Raw genomic sequence first — 20,781 nt, forward strand, 5'->3', positions numbered from 1 at the left:
TATGTATTTACTTCAAGCAGGTCTGTGAAGTATAATGTGCTTTGCCTTTCTTGTCGTTCTATGGGTTCATCCGTCTTATGACTCTATGCGTAGATTTTAGATCACGAAGATATGTGCATTCTCTCTTGTCATTGATGTATAGAGTGAATGCAATAACTGAAAGAGGTCGGCCAGCGTACGATGGAGAGAAAGGATAAAGAGTGTAAATTCCGACATTCAACAAGCACGTTGGCAAAATAGGTAGTTAAATTACTAAGTTGCACATACTTCCCTCCGAAATACCTTCAATATATATCGATCAAAGACGGGAAGCTACACAAGATACCACACTAAGACAAATCAAGATCAGAACTATAAAGGCACCCAGAAGACAATCATTAAGATCTCATGTTCATTGAGTTGGATATCTAGACTTAAGCTAAGCTAAAACTAAGGGGAGCTAAACTATTGAACCGAAGGGGGAAGAGACGAAGGGCTGAGTTCAGACCCAGAAAGAAAAGGAGAGCATCGAACGCCCAACACAAACGCGCTGACGAAAAAAAAAAAAAAGGCGCAAGAGAAAGAAAGAAAGAAACTCCGACCTTGCCATCCAGTCATTGCTGTGCCAGTCAAACCTAGTTAACAGAACAAAATCCAATTGAAAGCCCGACCGTTATCCATCGCCATTGCCATTTCCGAATGAGATTTGTGACACGATTTGGACTTAAATGTTTCCTCGATTAAACACACTTTCAGGCGCTTCGCTGCTCCATGGGTTCTTTCTGACAAGACTCGTTTCTTTTGCCATTTTCTCGTGATGAGCAAAAGATATGAAAAGCAAGGTCATATCAAAAAAACCCGGGCATATTGTGATCGAATCCCGAAAGCGCCGGTTTTCGAGAACATTGGAAAGAGAGAAAATTCAGGACGCAGGACACTCCCATATTGACGCCGCCAAAGAAAGTAACATGCTTCATGACGCGTTGCGGCATGAAGGTTCAGAATTGCCACATCCAACTCATTATGCGATTGTACCTCTGTTACCCCTTGTCTTTTTGGTAGCTGGGCCACCAGGGCTGTTTGCGGTTTCTGCATCTCGCTTTTTGGGCTTGGCCGCAGCGCCGGCAGGAGTTTGCTTTTTGCGCAACCAACCATCGAATGGACTCGCTCGCTTTTTCCTGGTCTCGGAGATCGTAGGCGTTTGGCTTTTCTCGCCATCTTCTCGCTTGGTTCGGGAACGCAGCGAGCGAATAGTGGCACCGGGGGACGAAGGGGTATCCGAAACGGGGTTCAGATCTGGGGTCATCGGTCGCTGATTCATATCAACATCGGCATTGTCGAGCTCATCTGCCACCTCGGAGGCGAATGCCTGGTCCTCAATATCCGTGGCCGCTTCTTCATCCAGGTCTTCGACGGGCTCTTCCCGAGGGGCACGGTCGTTGGCACTGGGGAATAACACACGAGGCTTGATGGACGAGCGAGTGAGAGGCCGAACGCTAGGGGAATGGGATGCGTCAATGAGGTCGGGGCGAGCCGAAAGTAAGCCCAAATCGTCATCGGCATCATCGTCTTCTTCCTCGCTATCAAGCGTATCATCGAACTTTCGAAACATTTTTTTGCCACGGCTGCGAAGATCATTAGCTTTGATTGGCATAAAACAGGAAGTAGGGGGGTAAGGGGGTTCTTACAAGACGTAGACCATGCCATCACGGCGTTTGACGGATTCGTTGACTTCCTTATCGCGCTCCATGCGACCATCCCGGCGTCTTGACGTCCGCGCATGGGGATTGCTTTTGACGGGCTTCTTGTGGAATGGGTTCTCTTCGCTTTCATCCACTTCCGGGATGCGGTCACGAGAATCGGTGTAGATTTGAATTTGGGATCCGTCTTGCGCGTTGTCCTCATTGAAACTGTCGAGAGAAAAGCCGGTAGATTTCTTGCCTTTCTTGCCACGCGTAGAGCTCGGCGGAGGGAATTGAGGGAAGAGGGTTCGTGCGGTCGATCCAGCGTCGCCAATGGTCTTTTTGCGCGGCGTTTTGGCGGGAGTGGGTAGCATCCCTTCGGCCATGATCGCTCGAGATGGTTGACGATAATGGTGGGAGGTGGAAGAGGACTCGGCGGTATTGAAAGGATCCGATCTATCCAGCCCGGAGCCCGCGGGGACTTCGTGCAGTGAATGCGCCGCAGTGAATCCACCAACTCGATCCGATGCCAACTTTCGGGGAGAGCCGGAAATGGATCGTGGCGGAGACAATGCCTCGAGTTCATCATTTTGCTTCCTCGTCTTTCTTGGTCTCGAGTTGGCGTGCGATGGAAAACTGGGAGGCGGCGGCGTGGAACGGGTCTCTCTCGAAGCTCGTTGACTAGCCAATCTGGCAGAGTGCCGTGTGGTATATGGTTCGTACTGATCATACCCAGCGCCATGTCGGGGCGTAGGAGGCATTCGCAACGTCGAAGGGGGCGGCGTTGTCGCCATGGTGTCTGTCGGTGTTGTTTGTGTCTCCGTCGTTAGGGGGGAGCTGGAGGGAAAGAAGGCCGACGCAGAGGAAAAGAGAGGCGCGAATGCAAAGCGATAGAATCACAGTATCGGGTGAGATGAAGCCAGGCAAGAGATGATGGGAGTTGAGAAAGGAAGGGCGGCTGGCCAGAGGGATGGACGGGGAATGTGAAGGGAACGCCGCCTGACGTTTCGTTGGACCAGCCACGGCATTTATTATGTAAGCTCCACCGGCCTGACGATGCCCTAAGTCTAAGTCGACCCGCCTGATCGACGCAGTATGGAGAAAACAACTGGACTTCACTACTACCTGAATCACACCAAATATTCCAGTAAATTCATAGTTGGTATCCTCAATGGCTTCCGCAGGACTCATGTATCTTCTGCCTGTCCAATTGCGACTATCCCGAAAGTTCGAATCGATAATGAACTGCCCGGGTGAAACGAGCTCCTCCCCGCTGAGTGAACAATCGAATATTACATTGTAAGAGTAGGAATACATCAAAAATGCATTCTCGGCCTATTCTTCAAGGGATTCCTGAAGTGGTTGCGAGAAAAAGTCCGATGCCTCGGCGCCTCTCAGCAAGACTGCATGGTCTTGTTGGCTAGGAGCTCAGGGAGAATCATAGACTGCACAGCAGATTGTCGACGTACTTCCATACTTGCGTCTGAACCAGAATGCTCCTTGACATGAGAGCCAGCTGCCGAATGAGATGAGTATCCAGGAGCTGAAACGCTTGTTCCACCAGTTCCACCGTCCAGCAGGAGTTGTTGATACTTCCGAATCAGGACAGCTATCATGTGATGACGCTAAACCCCTTTCGGAGACCTCGTGCCCCGCCGCGTTTCTCCGTCGGTCTTTCGTGCCCGAAAATCAACAAACCTCAATCCACCAGGTTGATGTCAACATGGCATTTCGCAGTACTGCCGAGGAAATGGAAAGCTTTCAGCTCTCCGACAGTGAGTCGGACGACCTCTGGAACTCGCCGTCCCAACGCACCCGCCGGGAGATCTTCCCGAAACCAGCCAACGAAGCCAGCACTACTACTCCCCCGCCGCGGCCTTCTCACGATGAAGAGACGCTCTTTGGCCAGGAAGAGGCACGGGAGGCTGCATTGCGGAATGAGCTGCAAAGTGTCCGAAATATTAATCAGATAATTGAGGGCTTGCTTGGCAGCCTTGATAGTGCCAAGGGGAACATGGATGTATGTCAATATTTTTGTCTCTCCCCTCTCCCCTTTGGGTAGGAATTGAGAGGCTAACAAATGCATGCAATCAGACTGTTTCTCGTACCGTTGACTCCGCATCCACGTTGCTGAACACCTGGACCCGAATCCTGGCGCAAACCGAGCACAACCAGCGTTTGATCCTCAATCCGAATTGGCAAGGTGCTGTCCAGGATGTCGCCGACATGGAAAACGAGGAAGCCCTCAGGCAGCAGGCAGCTGAGCGACGCGAACGGGAACTGCAACAGCAGCGAGAGGCTGCTACCCGACGAGCGGAGGAGGAAAGGAGAAGAGCGCAGACGACAACGACGACCAGAGGCACGCGGGGTACAACTCGAGGAAGGGTACGTACTGGGGGCTTGGGAAGGACACCGAGTGTTTCTTACTCCGGTACCAGTAGTGGGACAAGAACGACGTCGTCCACGGCCAAGGGATCCAGTAGCACATCTACACGGAGGCCAGTCAGTGGGATTGCAAGAGGGCCGGGAGTGGCGCGTGGTCGCGGTCGGACTTAGACAACTTTGGGACGCGTCCAAGACCGCAATTCCTCTCTGTATAGTACGATGTCATTTACGAAACGAACCTGAATGCAAATGAAGATACCCTAAGCTATGGTTATGTCGAGAGGGGAGTCCATGAACGTAGAGTCCGGCGGGCGTCGTAAGCCGGGGTTCTGCTCACCGCCATCGCGCGATAAGTCGCTGCAGGCCGATAAGACCAAACATGCACGCCATTCTCCATTCCGCCTCCCCCTCTTTCTTTCTTTCTTACTTGCCTTTGACAAACCATGAATTTCGCTCCGTACCAAGACGAATCGCCCGAGGTTGAGCGAGCCTTCTCCCCCTCGCTAGGCGACCCTCATCGCGCCAAATCGCCCACCGTCGGGTCCCCGCGCGGTTCGCCCCCGATCCCCGGTTTCACGCCAAACGCCCTTCCCTCTCCCACTCATTTCGCCGGAGGACAGATCGCAACCAGCGGGCATGGGAACACTGGCTTCGGTGGGGATGTAGAAGGGGGACGCTGGAACTTGGGGGCCTTCGAGACGAGTCTCCCCATCCGTATGGACTTCGAAGCCATGCTGGCATATCTGCTTCTTCCTCCGGCCGGGGGCGTCTTTCTTCTCCTGGTAGAACACAAGAGCGACTATGTACGGTACGTGGATCGGTGCTTGGTAGCAATTGTGCCAATGATCTTCCCATGTGTGGTCTGATACTGACTTCCTGTAGCTTCCACGCTTGGCAGTCGAGTATGCTATTCACAATGATGTTTGTAAGTCGCGCCCGCCTCTAGCTGCCGACCAACATATCTTACTCGTTGCCCAGATCATCCATTTAATATTCTCATGGTCGAGCTTTCTGTCATGGACATTGCTCATCTGCGACTTGGCCCTCATTGGCTTTCTCAGCCTGCGGGCCTACCGAGATGGTAAGTCTGGCTTCAACAAGAAACGTTCGTCAAGACGGTCTAATCAAGGCGCAGTTGACACACTCGATCACTACGAGGTCCCCATCTTCGGACGCCTAGCCAACTCTTTTGTGGATGATGAATAGTCGCGTCTCTGTCCGTGCATCTTCTTCGGCGCATTTCGTGCGTTGTTGAGATATAAGGTCTGAATGGCCTTATATCCATTTTTGCCTAATAAAGCGGGCCTTTACCAGGCGGAGAGATTTTCAGAATCGGTAATCTTTGAAGGGTCTGTGTTTTGCTAATACATATCGGCTCATAATAATTCTTGTTGAAGTCACCTCTGGAACCAGTCCAAGCATGCGGGTTGCCTTTTCGATGTCACTGTTCTTAGCAATTTTGTTTTGATCATATTCTGCGTCGTGTTCGATTCAGCTATCTGGTTGATGTATATACACAGTGTATTCTACAAATCCTGAACTCTGTACTAATTCAAGACCAATCACACCTGCCGAGAACCCATCGGTCTGCGCATTCACTCTTCCATTCAAAGATACCTAGAAATCTAGGCTGCGACTAAAGAATGTTATCATCTGCCAATATTCACTCCCTCTGAGCCTATTGTTTAATTGTTCTGACCTGTGGCCATTACGATGGCAGACAATTTTTCCTAGCCTACTCAAAATAATATCCCTGTGAAAGCCTCAACCTGAGACCTACAGTATATACCCGTCCCCCCTCGCCTACCCCCACTATCAGCAACAGCACGGAAATAAACAAGGTCAACATCGCAATGAAATAAAAGCAAAGATGTGCCAAGTCCAGCGCGTGCTCAACACCTGCGGCCACAAGAACGACCACGTCCTGCTAACCTGCCATCTTGCGAGACGAGCCCTGCCGCAGCCCGAGTCCTCAAGCACATCCACACCCACATCCACATCCACACCCACATCGTCCTCGTCGTCCTGTTTAAGCAGCCAACGGCGCCAAGAAGCAAGCCAGCATCAAGACCACCGAGCATGCTCAGACCAGCCGCAACGGACCGTCATGCTCTCCATCACGGACGTCGAGCTCGTTATCGCCAAGACCGGGTTCCAGGCCTGCAGCCAGCCGTACTGTATCTTTGCGAGGATCCGGGAGCTGGAGTCGCCGGTGGGGTTTAAGTGTATGGTGGAGGGGTGTGAGAGGGCGGATTGATCGATGGATTGGGTTGGAGAGGTGATTATCTGGTATGGGGTTTACTTTGCTGGGCGGAACTACGGCACTGACTCGCATTGTTTATCTGCCGTGGAGCATGACAGGAGATACTTTGGCTTGGTTGTGAATGGGTCTGACCTTCGGACAGCTCTGTCTACGGTGGGTTCTCATGCAACAGCGACGCTCAAAACAACTTGGTATTACTCAGATTAAGGACAGAAAGATGGACTGGATAAAGCAACTGGCCAGACATGAGATTATTTCAGCCAGGGGTCATAATTCAGGGGAAATCGACAATCTCGGAGACAGCGTAAAGGAGAGTATAGATTGGACAAACGTGGTCGTGGAAATTAAACAACCAAATAGCGTGCAAAACATGACAGAATCGACAAACTTGGCTCATAAGGCGTAAGGAAAGTGGGCAGGTGAATCTCATCGGATAAGCAGGAAACAGAAGAATTCAAGAACAAGGGGAGATTCCAAGAGCATGAACATAAATGGTATCTACATCATGAACAACGTAAATTAGCGTGGAATCTCCTGGATATGGACATTGGTTCATGAGATGATAGAGGGGTATAATTTAAATGATTTGCAGGTAGTTGCTGGGCACCAAGCCAGTGCGGCCGCGGCTGGTAGTGATTTCGGCTTCCCACCAGCCATCATCCTGAAGACGGATGACTGATAGGACATCGCCCTTGGTGAAGCCCAGTTCTTCCGGGATTGCGGCGCTGTAGCTGTACATGGCTCGAGCTGCGTGGTACAATCGGTTAGTTTAAGATGATGGGTATAATGGGGGTTGCTACTTACCGAAATGCAAAATTGGACGACCGTCACGGCTGAACTGCCGCCCAGGATCAGCAACAGCCATGGCTCTGCTCCGGGACCGGCTCCTCTGGCTTCCCCCATCGCCATAGTAGGACATCGGTCTGCTGGGTTCCCGTCGGGGGGAGGCGTATCCGTCGTGGCTGCCGCCGTACATGTCAACGGGACTCGAGGATAGCTGCAGTTCCATTCCGCCGGCGCTAGATGGCCGAGTTTGTTGTCTGAACTGAGGCTGGGGGGATGCGGCTCGTGACATGGTACTGGGCGAGGCTCGTGGCTTGCTGTACTCATGGGGGGAGTAGGGCACATCGGCAGGGCGCTGGGGCGGGGTTGAGACCGTAGGTGACTGGCTGTAGCGGTTCTTCATACTGCTCGAATGGTGTGAGCTGGGTGCCGGGCTTGGGCCTCTGCTATACTGGCTCATGCGCGTGTCGACCCGAATGCTCGGCTGAGGACTGGCGCTCCGTCTCGGGGCCGGTGACTTGGCCCGCGGAGCCTCCTGGGACTGTCTGCTTGGAGGATTTGAGGCACCCGCATTGTTGGCAGATCGGAACATGCCCTGCGCTTGCCCGGTGTATCGTTTTGTTGTCTTTTGCATCTGTGCCGAGGTGAAAGCTGGCTGCGGGGCGTCAAGGCGTTTCACCGTGGGATCATTATACGCCGGGGGTGGTGTAGCCACCGAGGCACTGGTGTAATTGGCCGCAGGCGCGGATGGCACTGGCGTGGCAATTCCATGATATCTATCAGCAGACACACGAGTGCTCGCAGGCTTGCCGGTTGTCTTGAGATCTGCTAGAGCGCGCGCAATGGGATCGAGATCGTCTTCTTTGCTCTTAGAGGCGGTCTGTGAGCCCTTCTTAGGCCCGCCCTTGTCTGGGGATTCCACATCGAACACGTTATTTCCAACATTCAGCTGGAAGTTGGCCCGAGGGTCCACCGGCTCCTCACTTCCAGACGACCGAATATTTTCAGGCACAATTATCGGTTGCTGTGGCTGCGGTGGTGGTTGCTGTTGGGGTTGTTGTACTTGCGGTTGCGGTTGCGGTTGCGGCGGAGCCTTCACGGGGCTCGACTGCTTAGAAGAATCCCATGTCCCGCGTGAAGGCGGCTGCGCTGAGCCAGAGTTCCGGTCCTTATCATGGCGGCTCTTGCGGCGGAATGGGCTGTTGCTGAAGAATGCACTTCTCTTCTTCTGAACTTGCTTCTCACTCCCAATGCCCGGAAGCGCCACGCCATTGACAGGCTTTGTTGGGGACTGTCTGGCACTTGGCGGCTCTTGACTAGACATCGAGGTCGGGTTCGAGACTTCGCTCTGGGAATCGCGGCTCGATGGGCGGTATCCACTGTTCGTTCCTGAACTACGCTCTGAAGGAGGCCCAGTCCTGCAAAACATGGTCATACCATCCGTCGGATAGGCGTTATGGGGTACCTTTCCGATTTCACCATGCTGATTGGGGTCATAGTTGGGAGGGGGATGGCCGCCGCGACGGAGGTCCAATGGGGGTGGTTGCTGCGTTGGTGGTGGCTGCATTGGTCTCTGCGGAGTGACAGTGGTCTCTCTACTCGTAGGAGTCGGCGGGTCGTTATGGCCCATCTTAGAAACTAGGTCGGATTGTGGGTCGTGGTGAGATTCGTACGTCGACGGCTGGGGCGAGGAGCTGCGGAAGGCCGGGTTGATTGTGCGCTGGAATTGGGCCACAGAATACCCATCCTCTTCAGAGACTTCCGAGCTTGAGTCATTGATATCTCCGCGGCAGAAGTTGATAAATCGTGGAGGGTCAGGGATATCCTGGCCTGTCCCCCTCTCTTTGATGAAGTAGACGATGTCCTTTTCGACCTCACAATTCTCCAACGAAAGCCGAACCTTTTCGCAGGACTTGGAAAGAAGTTAGTATATTCATCCGTAACCAAACAATAAGGTAGTCTCCTAACTCACAGCATCGTCGCTGACGCACACCGTTGACGCAATGTTCGCATATGTCCACAAGCTGCTCTTCGTAAAGTCAAGTCTTTCCTCCTCGAGATCTTGGAATTTCTGACGATGAGTTAGCCATATTTCCCCGGTTGGTTGGTTTGATGGAGCTTACATCACAGGCAGACTTCCACTCCTTGTTCCAACGCCCGGTGGTCTCTTCGAGGATCTTGATGGCAGTCTCGTACTCGCTGCTGCTAGATGCAAGTTGTATCTGTGTTTTCTCGAGCTTTGCTTTGTTCTTGCGTTCCTCTTGCCCCATAACCATGTGTCCTTGTGCAAGGTATCCCTTGATCCTGAGGCAGTCCTGCTCGTATCGATCTCGGGTCTATGGGCTTGTTAGTCTATGTTTGCCATCACACGCCACAATTTCAACCAACTTGCCTTGTTCACTGTTTGCGTTTGATTGACTTTGGTTTTGAGCAACCGCTCAATTCCGGTCTGAATGATTTTTCGCCTCTCCTTTGAGCCACCCGCAAACGCTATCAAAGGCTCCTCGAGCTCTCGCTTCATCTGCACGGCGATGGCTGCATGTGACTTCGCAATGGCTTCCGTTTCGCCGCGGACCACGTCGAAGGACGAGCGCAGCGAACCAGTCTCACAAGACCCAAGCGACTTGCGGCAAAGCGCCAGAAGCTTCCGTGCATATTCTTCTTCGATGGCAGCCCGAACTGTCGACCCGGTTAGAGGAGCTTCGTCTCGATGTGGGATTTTATGAACCAAGATCACGCACTGTTGTAGAATGTTTTCAGCTCGTCGCAGGAGACTTTGGAACCGTGCATTCGATCCAGCATAGGCCCAACACCGGCATCGTCCTTTCCCCAGAAATTATTGGCAACTAGTTGAATAACCGCTTGTTAGCAATCATTGCTGTCGTGAAATATTGTAGGAAGAGACCATACAGGACATGGCCACGGTTGGCCCATCCGCAACTGTTCCCGGCATTTGCGCAGATTAAATTGTGCTGATTTGATCGAGCCTCGGCCAGCCTTTGCTCATCTGATTACAGCGAAGAAGGGGTAGTCGAAAATGCGAGGAAGCGAGCAGTAGGTGATAATGAAAAGAACGAACTGCGGCCAAAAAAAAAAGGCAAGGGTATTTCAACGGAAAGTAGGCAGGACCCAGTGCCCAAAGTATCCCCAGGATATCAAAAAGAAAACCGCAAATTGCGGAAAGATTGGGCAGAACAGCACAATAGAGCTGGACTTGGTGGAGTTGAGCATATCTATCCTTGGGTCTGGAAGGAATGGCGGTTGATGTTTACGGCTCCACGTTTCTCGGGGCAACGGGGGACTACATCACGGGGCAAGTCACGCCGCTCCACGACAACGCCCAGGTTCAGCTCGTGTCCTGTCAACGACCTGCATGAATCGACCCAGCCCATGTGTAATCCATGCATAGGTAGGGGTAGGTATGACAACATGAAGTATTTTACTGACACTAATCTGGTGAACACCACCTACAACGCAGTACTATGGTTGGGGCGACACTTGAGTATATTTCCATGTATAGTACAGTACAGCCTGGTTTAATTAGCTGTCAATTTCTAATTTAATTTATTTTTTCTCTTCATAAGTCCCACGTTATTCAAGGTCATTAACAACATTAGTTCTACGGAGCATCTTCCGTTGCAAGACTAGCAATCCTACACCGAATTGTCTGCCCAGAATCAGGCCGCCTGCTGCCTTGTAGGGTTAAAGCCCAGCTCCCGTGACTCAGCCATGACATAAGCAAACCCTGCTCGGCGGCTCTTATCACGTGCTGTCGACTCGAGGAAGACGCCATGAAAGAGCAAACGCCTTCGCTCGTGCCATGATGCAGGTGCACCCCTTTTTGAGCTGAACCTATTGGACCAGGGAGTCCATTTGGCAGGACCCTCCGTCGTACACATCCTCATCTCCCATTGACATCGCATGGTGGTCGAATATCAATACCCAGACTGCCTACCGAGTTAAGCTTAGTGTGGCTGACCTCAGGCATCCCTCTCCACCTGCCCGTCCACTGAACCTCGCCTTCTCTGCCCGTCACTCACTTCCCATCGGAACTTCCATCCTGTGCCACGAAGCAACATCCATTTTCACTCCCCTTCCTCGTTTCGCTGCCACGGCAAGAATTCCCATCTTCGCAAGCTTATTATCAGCCCAATCACATCCAGCCCTATATATTTGCCCATCATTCGCAAGAAATAAAAAAAATCTGTCGGTCGTCCTCAGATCAAATGATCGCGTCTCCTAGATGACCTTCCCTCCCCCTCCCCCTTCCTCCCAATCGTCGATTGCTTCTGGCACCGATAAGTCTTCTTCTTCGACCAGGCCGGGAAGGTCACAGCAATCTGCCTGGGGTTCGTCCGCGTCCCAGTCCAACGTTCGCCGGGGACTGACTCCGCTTGCGACCAACAACCTCGCTTCGACCTCGATATCATCTGCCTCTTCCCGCGGGCCACCCCAGTCCAGTAGTCCTGGTCCAGGTGGTTCAACGTCGTCCCCTCTCACTTCCTCCTTCTCTGCGGTGTTGAGTTCCGCACGAGGCCACCAAGTCGGCCGCAACGTTCCCTCGCCTGCCTCCACACCGTCGCCTTTCACCTCCCTACAATCTGGATCGCAACAACACCAGCAACCCGGGCAGTCACTCTCCTCTCCTAAATTCCGATCGCACACCCCATCGTCAGGGTCACATCTGGCTTCCGCAGCGGGTTCTATCGCGGGTGGAGGAGGCTCCGGGGGAGGCGGAGGCGGGACGGGATCTTCCAGAGGCGCCACCTTCTCTCCGTTGTTATCGGGAACAACCGTGAATTCACCTACGGGCTTTTCCGATAAACCGGGCTCGGCTGCCTCAGGAGCAGCGGCTCACGCAAGCCAGTCGTCGTTGACGAAGATATCCATCGCCCAGGTTTTCCTTCTTCTGGATTCCATCACAGAGAAAGAAGGTCGAGAGAAGTGGGAGACGAAAGCTGCTCAGATTCACAAAGTAAGCTCGTGCACGCTTGATCGCATTGTTTATATGGCCCAACTAACTGCTCGGTAGCTCGTCGAATCCAACGGCATGGAGGTCTTCTCAAAATACTTCCGGCGCCTTCTCACAGGCAATGCCCCGCAAATATTCCCAGGCGTGAATAAGTCCGTGGAAAATGCAGGGAACTACCCCCTTCTTGTCCAGGAGATGCAGAAAGTGTCGCAAGATAAAGAACAGGCCTACAAAATTGCGGAGACGGTTGATGCCTCGGAGGGCGACATCTTCCGCGACTTCGACCTATCAACTTTCTTGGATCACTTCAAACTCGACTCTGTTGTGAAGGTATCACTTGCTTTGGCCTTTAAGACTGCCAACAAGTCGGATCTTCGTGCTAAGGGTATGTATTTCTCGACGTCTTACATGCGGTGATGTCCTGGGCTGACGGTTGCCTCCTTTCTAGCCGATGCGATCCTCTCGAACAATGTCATTCCCTTCCTGCAGAGCCTTGCGTCGCCCTCGGATATTACGAAGGAATACAAAGACTCCTTCATCGGCATGACGATCGAGCGCTTCATTCTATACCCCCCGCGCAATTTCACCGACGACGTGAAGGCGAAACTCGTGTATGCAGCGAACCTGCGATACCAAAAGCTGAATCTCGATGTGCCCTTCGAGGTCGCATCGGCTTTGCAAATGTTCAATTTCACCAATCCACGATATACGTTAGTGCGCCAGCTGCATGCGAAAGGACCAAAGGCAACCTCCAACCCCGACGCGGTGACCGAAGTGATCAACTTAGCTGGCCCCGAGTGCTGGAATGAAGAACATGTTGCCAGTGCTCTGCTTTTCCTTGTCCTCTCTCAGTATTGGAAGGACTTTTCTCTGGAGGTATTCCTTGCTGCTGTCAAGGCGCATTACGGTGACAAGCAAATCAGCTGGCCCCTCATCTTCAGAAACTTCGATCGTGAAGGCCTGAGGCTCGATGCTCGGCAATTTACCAAGCTATATTCGGTCATTTTGGCAGCTGCATCGGATGATTCTACCTTAGACATTCAGAAGCTCTGGGGTGGTGATTGGGAACACCGTGATACCCAGCTGTCATTCCTCACGGCTCTCATTATCTCACGAACGGATGTGTCGCAGATTCCTAGTCTCCGGGCCACTTTCCCCCATGACTTTTTCGCGGACGGTCCCGAGCTCGTACGCCTGCAAGGAGAGCGCGCCGCAAAGTCGCCTTTGCGGTCTTTAGACGCCATGAGGGCCATATTTGATCTGGCGCTGTTTTCCCAGGCCTCGTGGGCTGCTGCCGAAAGCCAATTGCTCATCAAGGCGGTCGTACAGTATGATCTCCCGGTTTTCCTGTGCTCGGCACTGGCCCTCCCTCAGCCTTGGACAAGCGTTCAGCAAAGCTTTGTGCTGCGAACGCTGATTGTTTTCATCCTCAAACAAGAGGAGGGCTATCAACTCGCTCTCCATGGGGCGTGGCATCAAGATAAGCAATGGGTATCTGAGCAACTTTTCACCACCTTCACACAGGATCCGACATCAACCGCCGCTATTTACGAACAAGCAGTTGAGTACAACTGGCTGGATTATCTGCTGAGATACACCAACGGTCTTGCTATGGATCTCGCCTGTTATGCTCACCGTAAGGGGCCATTTGATTTGGAGCAATGGGTCCGCAATGCTGCGCAGAAGGGACCTATGGACATGGGCAGTCTACTGTCAAAATTCCTGAGGATCAAAGCAGAAGACGAGCTTCATGTCCAGAGAAAAGAACAGGCAGCTCCACAGATGGTCAGTCTGTCGGTGAAGACAGTATATACTTTATTATCGGTCCTTGAAGAATACGTTGGGGATCGTGAAAACCTGACTCCCGTGCAACGAATTTGCATCCAAACCTACCCGCGTTTGATCAACTATGGAGAAGGGTACGATGATATCATCGATTCAAATGGCGAGAATGGCAATTCTCTGCCCGAAGCTATTGACAAGCAAATGCAAGAACTCTTTGGCAAGATGTATCATGAAGAATTGTCGTTGAGGGAAATTCTCGAGTTGATGAGACGTTACAAGTCCTCGCGGGAACCTGGTGAACAAGATCTGTTCGCATGCATGGTTCATGGGCTTATTGATGAGTACCATTGCTACCACGAATACCCATTGGAGGCTTTGACCAAGACAGCCGTCATGTTTGGTGGTATCATCAATTTCCGTCTTGTTGATGGTATCACGCTGAAAGTGGGTCTCGGGATGATCCTGGAAGCTGTCCGAGAGCATGAGGTACACGACCCCATGTACAAGTTCGGCGTTGAAGCTATCGAGCAATTGATCAGCCGCCTGTCCGAATGGGCCGGCTTCTGCCACCTCTTGCTTCAGATTCCGAGTCTGCAGGGCACGCCGATCTTCCAGAAGGCCGAAGAAGTGTTGCAGGAGCAAGGAAGCCAAGTGAGAGATTCCGAAGCCGGGCGACTAGACAATGCCTCTGCCTCGTCATTGGTCAATGGGAACATCGATGAGGCAGCAGGTCCAGAAGGTCCCGGGCGCAAATTTGTTTCTGTGCACGTTGATGCGCCTCTACGACCGGAGGTCTATCAAAATCCAGACGAGGATATCCAGGACAAGATTTTGTTTGTACTCAACAACGTATCGGAGCAGAACATGGAGGAGAAGCTGCGAGATCTCACGGATGTTCTTCGTGACCAGCACCACCAATGGTTTGCTTCCTACCTAGTGGAAGAACGTGCAAAATTGCAACCAAACTTCCAACAGCTATACCTGGACCTCCTCGACCGCATCAACGATAGGATACTCTGGGCGGAGGTTCTTCGCGAAACCTACGCTAGCGTTTCCAAGTTGCTCAATTCGGAGGCGACGCTGAACTCCTCGACCGAGCGTGGCCACCTCAAAAATCTCGGATCTTGGCTTGGATCCTTAACCATTGCCAAGGACAAACCTGTCAAGCATAAGAATGTCTACTTCAAAGGACTCCTGCTGGAAGGATTTGACAGCCAACGTCTGACTATTGTCATTCCGTTTACCTGTAAGGTGCTGGTACAGGCTACGAAATCTACCGTGTTCAATCCTCCAAACCCGTGGTTGATGGATGTTTTGGCACTATTGATGGAACTCTACCACTTTGCGGAATTGAAACTGAACCTTAAATTTGAGATTGAGGTTTTGTGCAAAGACCTTGACCTTGACCACAAGGTGATCGAGCCATCAGTGATCATTCGGGACCGCTCGGCGCATATTGAAGACGCCCTGTCGACTGCAAATATTCCGGAAGGCCTTGAAACCTTTGAAGACATGCCTCTGACCGGCATCAACCAAGGCATCCGGCATGAGAGGCTGTCGCCCGCTGCTATTTTGTCAACGCTCCCGAGCCTCGATAAGATTCTTGTTTTGCCGTCATCGGCAAGCAGCATGGTAGATGCGAACATTCTCCGGCAAATCGTTCACAACGCTGTGGAGCGTGCCATCGCCGAGATCATTACACCTGTGGTGGAGCGGTCAGTGACCATCGCTTCGATCTCCACCGTTCAACTCGTTTCGAAGGACTTTGCCATGGAGCCTGACGAGGAGAAAGTTCGGCATGCAGCTGGCATCATGGTTCGGCAGCTTGCTGGCAGCTTGGCTCTTGTGACCTGCAAAGAGCCTCTCAAAGTAAGCATGACCAACTACATCCGAATGATTCAGCAAGAGTATTCGGATCAGCCCATGCCTGAAGGGTTGATCTTGATGTGTGTAAATGACAACCTTGATGCTGCCTGCGGTATCGTCGAGAAAGCAGCAGAAGAGAAATCATTCCCCGAGATCGAGAAGGTGATTGAGTCGCAACTAGAAGCTCGTCGACGCCACCGCGCAGCTCGTCCAAATGAGCCGTTCATCGACCCATCCATGAATCGTTGGGCCCTGTTCATTCCCGAGCCCTATCGTCAGGCACCTGGCGGCCTTAACAAGGAACAGCTGGCTATATATGAGGATTTCGCACGCCAGTCCCGTGGGACAGGGACGGCGCATGCGCAAAATGTGTCCACTGATTCTAGCCGTCAACTTCAGGATGTTCTTCCAGAACCTTACCCCCCACCGATCCCCAATCTTTCGACCCCAGCGGAGCAACCTGCTGTACCGCACCGCACACCCCAGGCACAACAAGATGCTCGACTACAGCAGTCCGGCATTGTCGGCGCTCAGTCCCAGCTCAACGGGTTCCTTGATTCACAGAATCCACGCGAAAAGGTTGAAAATATCGTGGCAGAACTGCAACAGGCAGCGCGGGTTGCAACCGAGGAGCGCATTCGGGATCTCGGCAGAGACAGTGCCGTCCTGCAAGAGTACAACCAGGCATTGCGTTCCATTGTTGCCTCTCCAAACGGCGAGGAGTTGGCGAGATTGACGTCTCTTAAGATTTGCACGGCCCTGTATGCGCAAAGTCAGGCGACGCTAGAAGTTGAAGTCCTCGTGCATCTTCTTGCTAAATTATGCGATATGTCTACACTGGTTGCCCGTTATACATGGACTGTGCTGTCTGAAGTGGAGGATGATCACATGTTCAACGTTCCGGTCTCCGTTGCTCTCATCGATGCTGGTCTGTTGGACATTCGACGAGTCGATATGATTCTTACTAGACTCATCCTTCAACGATCCGCAGGCTCTCTTGAGCTTCTTGCTAGTCTCATGGACCGGGTACTCTTTAGCGAAGAGCCATCTGCCCTGAGATCTGATTTCTCAGGCAGTCTTGAAGCGATGAGTCAATGGCTTGCGGAGGACTCCAGCCTTTCCACCGCCAATGAAATCATTCGCAAGTTGCGTGAATCCGGCATTCCCGAAGTTGCCAACCCTTTCCTCACTGACAAGGCAATGGCTAAGCGTGACCAAATGGAATACATCTTCACCGAATGGATTGGGATCTACAAAGCGCCGGGTGCTGTCGACCGCACGTACTACTCGTTCCTCAAGGATATCCACCAGAGACAGGTCATGGACAACCAAGAGGACTCAGCCCTGTTCTTCCGTCTCAGCATCGACATTTCCGTCGCCATGTTCGAGCATGAATCCCAGAACCCCAATGGCAGTCTCGACGAGGCCTTCCTTTACATTGATGCTCTAGCCAAATTGGTCATCTTGCTCGTCAAGTTCCAGAGCGACAACGAAGGTTCTCCCCGGACTAACAAAGCCGTATACTTCAACTCGATCCTGTCATTGCTTGTGCTCGTCCTGAACCATCACCATGTCATGCGGGGAGAGGCTTTCAACCAACGTGTGTTCTTCAGACTCTTCTCTAGCATCTTATGCGAATACTCCATAAACGGTCTTCAACAGAGTGACCAGCACCAGGAGATGATGTTTGCTTTGGCCAACAAATTCCTGTCTCTCGAGCCTAAATACTGCCCGGCGTTTGTCTATGGGTGGCTTTCCTTGGTTTCTCACCGATTCTTCATGTCCGGTATGCTGAATATGCCGGACCGAGCGGGCTGGGGCCCGTACTGTGAGATTATGCAAGCTCTTCTGTCCTACATCGGCGAGCAACTCAAGCCGGCCAGCATTTCATATGTCGCCAAGGATCTGTACAAGGGGGTGCTCCGTGTCTTGCTCATCTTGCATCACGACTTTCCCGAGTTTGTTGCGGAGAATCATTTCGAGTTCTGCAACGTCATTCCCGCCCACTGTGCTCAACTCCGGAACCTTGTTCTGAGCGCGTACCCATCTTCTTTCCACAAACTGCCGGACCCTTTTAGAGAGGGCCTGAAAGTTGAGCGTTTGGAGGAGATGCGAGAAGCGCCCCGGATCGCTGGTGACACCGCTGCCCCTCTCCAGCAGGCTAACATCAAAACTGTTGTAGACAGCGCTTTGCAGAGCGCCAGCACCTCGGAATCCGTTCTTCAACAGATCTGTGACGCGATTTATGACCCTACCAGCAAAGAGACCGGTCTTTTCTATGCTCCAGTCAACGTCAATGTCGTACTCGTGAACGCACTGGTGCTCTATATCGGTCAAAGCGCGGTTTCTGCCAACGCGGCGAAGGGAAACACTCGCGCGGCATTCGATAACTCAGCTCACTCCGCACTTCTGGAGAAGCTGGCGAAGATTCTCCGGCCAGAAGCGCGCTATTACCTCCTCAGCGCGATGGCAAACCAGCTTCGATATCCCAACAGCCACACCTACTTCTTCAGCTTTGCTATTCTTCGTCTCTTTGGCGCGGACAACTCGGAACAGGATGAATCCGACATCCGCCAGCAAATTATCCGAGTTCTTCTCGAGCGGTTGATCGTCCATCGCCCCCATCCTTGGGGACTGATCATCACGCTTCAGGAGCTGCTTCAGAACCGAAGCTACACCTTCTTCCGCCTCCCCTTTATCCAGGCTGCGCCTGAGGTAAGTTCTATCTTACCCCGTCTCTGTGTTAGGTTGAACAGTTACTAATATCGGTCCTTCAGATTGGTCGTCTGTTCGATGCCCTCCTGCAGCACATTCAGCAGCAGAGCCCCCGGCCGCTATCCTAAGCCCCGAAGGCGCCTATTACTTTCGCCATCTCTTGTTCTTTCTTTCTTATTAATATGATTTACTTGATCATGCCTCGATGTTTTGCATTTGGCGGAGATGAAATGCTCTTACGGTGTTTTCAGATGCCACTCATGACAAGCAGCGCCTCATCCATGGTGCTATGTTACGGTGTATGTTAGGGATGTTTCTTCTTTTTTTTCTTCTTTTCATCATTCAGAGTGCTGGGTTCTGCTTCATTTTCTATTTATTGCCATTTCTCGGTTGGGTTTCTGGGAGGGATATGCATACTAGGACGTGTCAGCATGGTTTTAGCCTACATGGAACCTATATCTTTTTCTCTTTGCTATTCGTGTTTTTCCTTGTTGCATGTTTCTTTCCTTTCTTCTCCTATTGCCGCGACCGTGGTAATTCATGTAACGATAAGCTATAAAAACGGGGGTATAATGAGTGCTACTTGCAGTGTAATGACATTAGAGATCATTCTTGATATTGTCTTTCCCACCCACGATCTGAACAGGACAGAGGATGGATGCCTTAAGGCAGGCGGAATGCCGAGGCTGCCCGGGGTGGTGGCCTGAGGCTGTCAAGTGACGTCGGCGTGACCCGCGTTGTCCGTCGCCATTTCATGAATCCCGCTCTCTGCCAACCCTCCCCTTCCTCCCCAGACTGGGAACCAACCGCTGCTGGCCTCGCCATGGATACAGAATCGGGGTCAACTGATGGCGAAATCAATGAGCAGCCCACCCTTCTGTCGAGGGCGATTGTGAGAAACCTGCAGTTCCAATGGCTGAAAGTAGCATGCTGATGGGCGCAAAAAACATGCATAGAACACGTCGGCTGCCTTTATTCAGCCCTTGATTTCGAAACGAGCGCAAAAGGCATACCTGGGAACGCTGCTCCTTTTTCTCTCCGCTATTTGCATGGTAGTTGTTTCAACTATTGCGTATGGAATTTTCTACTATAAAATCATTCCGCAAGTCGGTTTGGAGCGCGTGGTACATTTGCAATTCGGGTGAGTCGCATAACTGCACAGACCCTCGTTCCGACGGCATAACCAGTATGCACCGTCTCTCCCATTACACAAGGCTAATACAACATCGCCTGATAGCGATGGACATCCTTGGGGCACAACTTCTCTCGGCTCGGGGCTGATTTCCCTTCAACCGTACGACGTCAGCGTTGAGCTTGAATTACCGCGCACCCCTTCAAATCTTGGCACTGGAAACTTCATGGTCGACTTGACTCTAATCCCCGGTCCCTCGTCGCCCATCCTGGACAGTGCGAACGCGTCCACTGACCCTTTCTTGCGATCGCGTCGTCCTGCTATCCTGACGTATGCCTCGCCCTTGATCGACACTGCGAGTAAGCTGTCTTTCATGCCCTTCTATGTGCTGGGATGGCAACGGGAATCCGAAAAGCTGCAAGTGCCTATGATGGAACGGATCCAATTCGCCCGGGGGCGGCGTAATATCCCGGACAGACTGCGGTTGGAAATCCACAGTCAACAGCAAATGCAGATATACAAGGCAAAAGTGGCGTTTAGGGCTAGGTTTACGGGAATGCGGTAATGCTCCACTGCCTCCAACGAGACAATGCTAGATGTTGTTTGAAGATACTAACTGAAAACCAGGTGGCTGATGTACAATTGGAGAATCACCTCATTCTTTGTTTTCACCTTTATGTTCTGGAGCACCTCCATGATCTCTGCGAGTATTGTGTGGATCGTCTTAGCCACCTTTGCCAACAGCGGTACAGATGGCAAGGTGACAGTCAAGAAGGAAGATCGCGACGAAACTCGGATCAAGCAGGAGCCCCTTGAGGAGTCGACATCGCCGTTGGAGAGCTCTCTGGACACTTCAAACGACCAACCCGAGCGACGTGTCAAGAAAGAGAAGGAGTATCAGGTCGAGTCTCAGGCGGACGATGAAAGTGAAGGATCACCCGACAAGCAAACCTCTGGGGCTGGAACGGGGTTAGAAAGTTCTGGGGCGCAGGGGGTTCAGCGGCGAAGACGCCATACATCCGGGGATGACGATTCCCACTAGTTAGCATGGCAGCATTCCCCTGGTGAAAATCATGTCGATGTAATGATTTAGGATACCCCCAACTCAGCGATTTTCATCCCGACTGGGACGTCAAGGAAGCGCATCCGAGCACCGCTGCAATTGTAAGCAATCATAGATCGAAGGGAGTTGTTGAGGGTGGAGTGTAGAGTGTAGAGT

At 52.1% G+C, this 20,781-nt stretch overlaps 7 protein-coding genes across 7 annotated transcripts; 5 read left to right on the forward strand and 2 right to left on the reverse strand.

The window, feature by feature from the left end:
- Nucleotides 1–522: 522 nt before the first annotated feature.
- Nucleotides 523–2,629, reverse strand: P170DRAFT_379339 (uncharacterized protein). The gene is made up of 2 exons (XM_024845481.1): nt 1,668–2,629; nt 523–1,604 (listed from the first exon to the last, which is right to left on the reverse strand). The coding sequence occupies exons 1-2, from the start codon at nt 2,453–2,455 to the stop codon at nt 1,001–1,003; spliced, it is 1,392 nt and encodes a 463-aa protein (XP_024708299.1). The 5' UTR covers nt 2,456–2,629; the 3' UTR covers nt 523–1,000.
- A 739-nt stretch (nt 2,630–3,368) lies between these two features.
- P170DRAFT_434719 (DASH complex subunit DUO1) lies at nt 3,369–4,308 on the forward strand. Its single transcript, XM_024848778.1, has 2 exons — nt 3,369–3,681; nt 3,756–4,308. Exons 1-2 carry the CDS (start codon nt 3,385–3,387, stop codon nt 4,215–4,217), a joined length of 759 nt encoding a protein of 252 aa, XP_024708300.1. The 5' UTR covers nt 3,369–3,384; the 3' UTR covers nt 4,218–4,308.
- Nucleotides 4,309–4,428: 120 nt separating this feature from the next.
- P170DRAFT_434720 (DUF4870 domain-containing protein) lies at nt 4,429–5,619 on the forward strand. Its single transcript, XM_024848779.1, has 4 exons — nt 4,429–4,854; nt 4,929–4,971; nt 5,025–5,127; nt 5,182–5,619. Exons 1-4 carry the CDS (start codon nt 4,490–4,492, stop codon nt 5,250–5,252), a joined length of 582 nt encoding a protein of 193 aa, XP_024708301.1. The 5' UTR covers nt 4,429–4,489; the 3' UTR covers nt 5,253–5,619.
- Nucleotides 5,620–5,916: 297 nt separating this feature from the next.
- Nucleotides 5,917–6,303, forward strand: P170DRAFT_472880 (uncharacterized protein; the record flags this gene model as incomplete). The annotated part of the gene is made up of 1 exon (XM_024852991.1): nt 5,917–6,303. The coding sequence occupies one exon, from the start codon at nt 5,917–5,919 to the stop codon at nt 6,301–6,303; it is 387 nt and encodes a 128-aa protein (XP_024708302.1).
- A 179-nt stretch (nt 6,304–6,482) lies between these two features.
- On the reverse strand, nt 6,483–10,295 carry P170DRAFT_454207 (formin-binding protein HOF1). The gene is made up of 7 exons (XM_024851411.1): nt 10,003–10,295; nt 9,834–9,938; nt 9,485–9,771; nt 9,216–9,428; nt 9,065–9,163; nt 7,114–9,004; nt 6,483–7,056 (listed from the first exon to the last, which is right to left on the reverse strand). Exons 1-7 carry the CDS (start codon nt 10,043–10,045, stop codon nt 6,887–6,889), a joined length of 2,808 nt encoding a protein of 935 aa, XP_024708303.1. The 5' UTR covers nt 10,046–10,295; the 3' UTR covers nt 6,483–6,886.
- An 832-nt stretch (nt 10,296–11,127) lies between these two features.
- On the forward strand, nt 11,128–19,048 carry P170DRAFT_403726 (CCR4-NOT core subunit CDC39). The gene is made up of 4 exons (XM_024846489.1): nt 11,128–12,067; nt 12,125–12,449; nt 12,513–18,430; nt 18,493–19,048. Exons 1-4 carry the CDS (start codon nt 11,336–11,338, stop codon nt 18,556–18,558), a joined length of 7,041 nt encoding a protein of 2,346 aa, XP_024708304.1. The 5' UTR covers nt 11,128–11,335; the 3' UTR covers nt 18,559–19,048.
- Nucleotides 19,049–19,207: 159 nt separating this feature from the next.
- P170DRAFT_403728 (seipin) lies at nt 19,208–20,728 on the forward strand. The gene is made up of 4 exons (XM_024846490.1): nt 19,208–19,322; nt 19,387–19,571; nt 19,668–20,123; nt 20,190–20,728. The coding sequence occupies exons 1-4, from the start codon at nt 19,254–19,256 to the stop codon at nt 20,602–20,604; spliced, it is 1,125 nt and encodes a 374-aa protein (XP_024708305.1). The 5' UTR covers nt 19,208–19,253; the 3' UTR covers nt 20,605–20,728.
- The last annotated feature ends 53 nt before the right edge of the window (nt 20,729–20,781 follow it).

The sequence above is a fragment of the Aspergillus steynii genome (genome assembly GCF_002849105.1).
Source record: "Aspergillus steynii IBT 23096 chromosome Unknown P170scaffold_2, whole genome shotgun sequence".
NCBI classification, from domain to species: Eukaryota; Fungi; Ascomycota; class Eurotiomycetes; order Eurotiales; family Aspergillaceae; genus Aspergillus; species Aspergillus steynii.

Coding starts and splice junctions, on each gene's coding strand:
- P170DRAFT_379339 (XM_024845481.1), bottom strand. CDS start 2,455: ATGGCGACAACGCCGCCCCCTTCGACGTTGCGAATGCCTCCTACGCCC. Junction 1,605..1,667: donor GATGGCATGGTCTACGTCTT/GTAAGAACCCCC, acceptor TGATCTTCGCAG/CCGTGGCAAAAAAATGTTTC.
- P170DRAFT_434719 (XM_024848778.1), top strand. CDS start 3,385: ATGGCATTTCGCAGTACTGCCGAGGAAATGGAAAGCTTTCAGCTCTCC. Junction 3,682..3,755: donor GTGCCAAGGGGAACATGGAT/GTATGTCAATAT, acceptor GCATGCAATCAG/ACTGTTTCTCGTACCGTTGA.
- P170DRAFT_434720 (XM_024848779.1), top strand. CDS start 4,490: ATGAATTTCGCTCCGTACCAAGACGAATCGCCCGAGGTTGAGCGAGCC. Junction 4,972..5,024: donor TGCTATTCACAATGATGTTT/GTAAGTCGCGCC, acceptor CTCGTTGCCCAG/ATCATCCATTTAATATTCTC. Junction 5,128..5,181: donor CCTGCGGGCCTACCGAGATG/GTAAGTCTGGCT, acceptor ATCAAGGCGCAG/TTGACACACTCGATCACTAC.
- P170DRAFT_454207 (XM_024851411.1), bottom strand. CDS start 10,045: ATGCCGGGAACAGTTGCGGATGGGCCAACCGTGGCCATGTCCT. Junction 9,939..10,002: donor GCCAACCGTGGCCATGTCCT/GTATGGTCTCTT, acceptor TTATTCAACTAG/TTGCCAATAATTTCTGGGGA. Junction 9,164..9,215: donor AGTGGAAGTCTGCCTGTGAT/GTAAGCTCCATC, acceptor ACTCATCGTCAG/AAATTCCAAGATCTCGAGGA.
- P170DRAFT_403726 (XM_024846489.1), top strand. CDS start 11,336: ATGACCTTCCCTCCCCCTCCCCCTTCCTCCCAATCGTCGATTGCTTCT. Junction 12,450..12,512: donor GTCGGATCTTCGTGCTAAGG/GTATGTATTTCT, acceptor CCTCCTTTCTAG/CCGATGCGATCCTCTCGAAC. Junction 18,431..18,492: donor TTATCCAGGCTGCGCCTGAG/GTAAGTTCTATC, acceptor TCGGTCCTTCAG/ATTGGTCGTCTGTTCGATGC.
- P170DRAFT_403728 (XM_024846490.1), top strand. CDS start 19,254: ATGGATACAGAATCGGGGTCAACTGATGGCGAAATCAATGAGCAGCCC. Junction 19,323..19,386: donor CCCTTCTGTCGAGGGCGATT/GTGAGAAACCTG, acceptor AAACATGCATAG/AACACGTCGGCTGCCTTTAT. Junction 19,572..19,667: donor GTGGTACATTTGCAATTCGG/GTGAGTCGCATA, acceptor ATCGCCTGATAG/CGATGGACATCCTTGGGGCA.